Below are 5,794 nucleotides of genomic sequence, written 5' to 3'. Positions count from 1 at the left end.
TAGTCTGTTTTCTATAACCTGTTAGTTCTTGTTGTCTATAATTGTAGTCTGTTCTAATAACTGTAGTCTGTTGCTTCTATAACTGCAGTATGTTTCTATGACTGTAGTATTTGTTGTTCTATATATGTAGTCTGTTCTATGACTTAAGTCTTGTTCTATAACTGTAGTCTGTGTTCTATAACTGTAGTCTTGTTGTTCTATAACTGAGGTATGTTCTAGTGACTAGTATGTTGTTCTATATCTGTAGTCTGTTGTTCTATGACTTGTAGTCTGTTGTTTTCTATAACTGTAGTCTGTTTTTCTATAACTGTAGTCTGTTTTCTATAACTGTACTGTACTGTCTGTTGTTCTATACTGTAGCTTGTGTTCTATAACTGTAGCTGATCTGTTTTCTATAATTGTAGGCTGTTGTTCTATAACTTAGTCTGTTGTCTATAATAAAAAAAACTGTAGTCTGTTGTTCTATAAACTGTAGCTGTATGTTCTATAACTGTAGCTGATGTTCTATACTGTAGGTGTTGTTTCTATACTGTAGCTGTTGTTCTATACTGTAGCTGTTGTTTCTATACCTGTAGGCTGTTGTTTCTATAACTGTAGGCTGTTGTTCTATACGCTGTAGGCTTGTATGTTCTATAACTTGTAGTCTGTTGTTTCTATACTGTATCTGTTGTTCTATAACTGTTTGTTTCTATAGCTGTTGATGTTCTATTATACTGCAGTCTGTTGTTCATATAAACTTGTAGTCTGTTGTTCTATGACTGTAGTCGTTGTTCTATACTGTAGTCTGTTGTTCTATATGTAGTCTGGTTGTTCTATACTTGTAGTCTGTTGTTCTATAAACTGTAGTTGTTCTATAACTGTAGTCTGTTCTATTAACTGTAGTCTGTGTTCTATAACTGTAGTCTGTTGTTCTATAAATCTGTTGTTCTATAGCTGTTGTATGTTTCTATAACTGTAGTCTGTTGTTCTATAACTGTAGTCTTGTTCTTTGCTTATGTTCTATACTGTGTCTGTTTTCTATAACTGTAGTCTGTTGTTCTATGATTTTCTATCTGTTGTTCTATAACTGTAGTCTGTGTTCTATAACTGGCTGATGTTCTTTACTGTAGGTGTTTTCTATACTGTAGGTCTGTTGTTCTATACTGTAGGCTGTTGTTCTATACTGTAGTCTGTTGTTCTATACTGTAGGGCTGTTGTCTTATATGTAGGTGTTTGTTCTATACTGTATCTGTTGTTCTATAACTGTAATCTGTTGTCTATACTGTTTGTTCTATGCTTGTTGTATGGTTTCTATAACTGAAGTTGTTGTTCTATAACTGTAGTCTGTTGTGTTCTATAGACTGTAAGTCTGTTTGTTCTATGACTGTAGTCTGTTGTTCTATGTGTTGTAGTGTCGTGTATGTTCTATACTGTAGTCTGTTGTTCTATACTGTAGTTTGTTCTATAACTGTAGTCTGTCTATTAACTGTAGTCTGTTGTTTCTATAACTGTAGTCTGTTGTTCTATAACTGTTGTTCTATACTGTTGTTGTTCTATAACTGTAGTCTGTTTTCTATAACTGTAGTCGTGTTGTTCTATACTGTAGTCCTGTTGTTCTATGTACTTGTAGTTCTTGGTTGTTCTATGACTGTAGTCTGTTGTTCTATAACTGTTGTATGTCTGTTGTGTCCTATGTAAAACTTGTAAGTCTGTTTGTTTCTATAACTGTAGTAAGTAGTATGTTGTTCTCAGTTATAGAACAACAGACTACAGTTATAGAACAACAGACTACAGTTATAGAACAGACTACAGTCATAGAACAGACTACAGATATAGAACAACAGACTAGTTATAGAACAACAGACTACAGATATAGAACAACAGACTACAGTCATAGAACAGACTACAGGTATAGAACATACTGCAGTTATAGAACAGACACACAAGAACAGAGGTTTAATCCAAAACCAGTCACATAGGAAAATCTGGTGTGTTAAATAAACTACAATAGTCTACACATGAAACCATTCAGGTGTTTTCAGCCAAGCACTCAGCAAACAATAGGGGGTTTTCACACTGCATGTTCACAGACGTAGGCTAACCTTAAACCTTTGTTTAACAGCATGCTTGGTTTGAGCTCATAGCGCGTATCTCATTGACTTCCTTAATAACGGGACTTACAGGTCTCACACTCGTACATTTCCAAATGGTCCTGGAGGAGAAGAACAAACAAGGAAACATGACTTTGCATTTTTCACAATGAAACCGTCAGAGTAAAGAATTTTCAGAATCAACAGTATTTATATTACTGTATTTAGCGCTATACATTACATCCAGATTTACTACCAGTGCTTTAGGAATCAACAGTATTTATATTACTGTATTTAGTGCTATACATTACATCCAGATTTAGTATCAGTGATTTAGGAATCAACAGTATTTATATTTCATGATACTAAATCTGGATGTAATGTATAGCACTAAATACAGTAATATAAATACTGTGATTCCTAAAGCATGGTAGTAAATCTGGATGTAATGATATAGCGCTAAATACAGTAATATAAATACTGTTGATCTGAAAATTCTTTACTCTGACGGTTTCATTGTGAAAAATGCAAAGTCATGTTTCCTTTTGTTCTTCTCCTCCAGGACCATTTGGAAATGTACGAGTGTGAGACCTGTAAGTCCCGTTATTAAGGAAGTCAATGAGATACGCGCTATGAGCTCAAACCAAGCATGCTGTTAAACAAAGGTTTAAGGTTAGCCTACGTCTGTGAACAGCAGTGTGAAAAACCCCTATTGTTTTCTGAGTGCTTGGCTGAAAAACACCGAATGGTTTCATGTGTAGACTATTGTAGTTTATTTAACACACCAGATTTTCCTATGTGACTGGTTTTGGATTAAACTCTGTTCTTGTGTGTCTGTTCTATAACTGCAGTATGTTCTATACCTGTAGTCTGTTCTATGACTGTAGTCTGTTGTTCTATATATCTTTGTCTTTCTCAGTCTGTTGTTCTATATCTGTAGTCTGTTCTATGACTGTAGTCTGTTCTATAACTGTAGTCTGTTGTTCTATAACTGTAGTCTGTTGTTCTATAACTGCAGTATGTTCTATGACTAGTATGTTGTTCTTATATCTGTAGTCTGTTCTATGACTGTAGTCTGTTGTTCTATAACTGTAGTCTGTTTTTCTATAACTGTAGTCTGTTGTTCTATAATTGTAGTCTGTTCTATAACTGTAGTCTGTTGTTCTATAACTGCAGTATGTTCTATGACTGTAGTATGTTGTTCTATATATGTAGTCTGTTCTATGACTAGTCTGTTCTATAACTGTAGTCTGTTGTTCTATAACTGTAGTCTGTTGTTCTATAACTGCAGTATGTTCTATGACTAGTATGTTGTTCTATATCTGTAGTCTGTTCTATGACTGTAGTCTGTTGTTCTATAACTGTAGTCTGTTTTTCTATAACTGTAGTCTGTTTTTCTATAACTGTAGTCTGGTGTTCCATGACTGTAGTCTGTTGTTCTATAACTGTAGGCTGGTGTTCTATAACTGTAGGCTGATGTTCTATAATTGTAGGCTGTTGTTCTATAACTTTAGTCTGTTGTTCTATAAATGTAGTCTGTTGTTCTAAACTGTAGCTGATGTTCTATAACTGTAGGCTGATGTTCTATACCTGTAGGCTGTTGTTCTATACCTGTAGGCTGTTGTTCTATACCTGTAGGCTGTTGTTCTATACCTGTAGGCTGTTGTTCTATACCTGTAGGCTGTTGTTCTATACCTGTAGGCTGTTGTTCTATACCTGTAGTCTGTTGTTCTATAACTGTAATCTGTTGTTCTATAACTGTTTTCTATAGCTGTTGTATGTTCTATAAACTGCAGTCTGTTGTTCTATAACTGTAGTCGGTTGTTCTATGACTGTAGTCGGTTGTTCTATGATGTAGTCTGTTGTTCTATGTTGTACGTTGTTAGACTGTAGTTGTTGTTCTATAACTGTAGTCTGTTCTATAACTGTAGTCTGTTCTATAACTGTAGTCTGTTGTTCTATAACTGTAGTCTTGTTGTTCTATAACTGTTGTTCTATAGCTGTTGTATGTTCTATAACTGTAGTCTGTTGTTCTATAACTGTAGTCGGTTGTTCTATGACTGTAGTCGGTTGTTTCTATGACTGTAGTCTGTTGTTCTATGACTGTAGTCTGTTGTTCTATGATTGTAGTCTGTTGTTCTATAACTGTAGGCTGATGTTCTATAACTGTAGGCTGTGTTCTTACTGTGGCTTTTTATACCTGTAGCTGTTGTTCTATACCTGTAGGCTGTTGTTCTATACCTGTAGGCGTGTTTTCTATACCTGTAGGCTGTTGTTCTATACCTGTAGGCTGTTGTTCTATACCTGTAGTCTGTTGTTCTATAACTGTAATCTGTTGTTCTATAACTGTTGTTCTATAGCTGTTGTATGTTCATAACTGCAGTCTGTTGTTCTATAACTGTAGTCGGTTGTTCTATGACTGTAGTCGGTTTCTGTATGACTTAGTTGTTGTTCTAGATTGTAGTGGTTGTTCTATGACTGTAGTCTGTTGTTCTAACTGTAGTCTGTTCTATAACTGTAGTCTGTTCTATAACTGTAGTCTGTTGTTCTATAACTGTAGTCTGTTGTTCTATAACTGTTGTTCTATAGCTGTTGTATGTTCTATAACTGTAGTCTGTTTGTTCTATAACTGTAGTCGGTTGTTCTATGACTGTAGTCGGTTGTTCTATGACTGTAGTCTGTTGTTCTAGATTAGTGTCTATAACTGTAGTCGTTGTTCTATAACTTAGCTGTCTTCTATTGTTGTTCTATAACTGTAGTCTGTTGTTCTATAACTGTAGTCTGTTTGTTTCTATAACTGTAGTCTGTTGTTCTATACTGTAGTGTGTTTTTCTATAACTGTAGTCTTGTTGTTCTATCGCATGTTGTATGTTCTATAACTGTAGTCTGTTGTTCTATAACTGTAGTGTGTGTTCTGATAGCTGTTGTATGTTCGTGTGGCATAACTGTAGTCTTTTTTCTATAACTGTAGTCTGTTTCTATACCTGTAGTGTTGTTGTTCTATATCTGTAGTGTGTTGTTCTATAACTGTAGTTGTTTTTTCATAACGTAGTCGTTGTTCTATTACTGTAGTCTGTGTTTCTATACTGATAGTCTTTGGTGTTCTATGACTGTGTATGTTCTATAACTTGTAGTCTGTTTCAATAGCTGCGTATGTTCTATAACTTTAGTCTGTTGTTCTATATGTTATGTTTCTTAGCTGTTGTTGTTCTATAACTGCGTCTGTTGTTCTATAACATGAACTGAGTCTGTTGTTCTATAACTGAAGTCTTGTTGTTCTATAGCTGTTATAACTAGTTGTTCTATAAACTGTAGTATGTTGTTCTACTAACTGTAGTCCTGTTGTTCTATAACTGTAGTCTGTGTTGTTCTATAAACTGTAGTCTTGTTGTTCTACCTGTAGTGTGTTTTTCTATAACTGTAGTCTGTTGTTCTATACTGTTTATGTTCTATAACTGTAGTCTGTTGTTCTATAACTGTATGTGTTTGTTCTATAGCTGTTTGTATGTTCTATAACTGTAGTCTGTCTTTTCTATAACGTGTAGTCTGTTCTTCATACTGTATGTGTTGTTCTATATCTGTAGTGTGTTGTTCTATAACTGTAGTCTGTTTTTCTATAACTTAGTCTGTTGTTCTATACCTGTAGTCTGTTTTTTCATAAACTGTAGTCTGTGTTCTATGACTGTTGTATTTCTATAATTTAGCTGTTCAATAGCTGCTGTATA

At 34.5% G+C, this 5,794-nt stretch overlaps 1 protein-coding gene across 1 annotated transcript in view; it reads right to left on the bottom strand.

The window, feature by feature from the left end:
- Positions 1 to 5,794, bottom strand: part of pik3c2g (phosphatidylinositol-4-phosphate 3-kinase catalytic subunit type 2 gamma) — a 54,322-nt gene that overhangs the window by 34,660 nt on the left and 13,868 nt on the right. The window contains 1 exon segment of the mRNA XM_024138170.2: positions 2,161 to 2,191. Coding sequence (XP_023993938.2) covers positions 2,161 to 2,191 — 31 coding nt within the window.

This window comes from Salvelinus sp. IW2-2015, unplaced genomic scaffold, assembly GCF_002910315.2.
Source record: "Salvelinus sp. IW2-2015 unplaced genomic scaffold, ASM291031v2 Un_scaffold1405, whole genome shotgun sequence".
NCBI lineage: Eukaryota > Metazoa > Chordata > Actinopteri > Salmoniformes > Salmonidae > Salvelinus > Salvelinus sp. IW2-2015.
The sequence above is the reverse complement of the archived record's forward strand: the minus strand, read 5'-3'. Positions and strand labels throughout refer to the sequence as shown.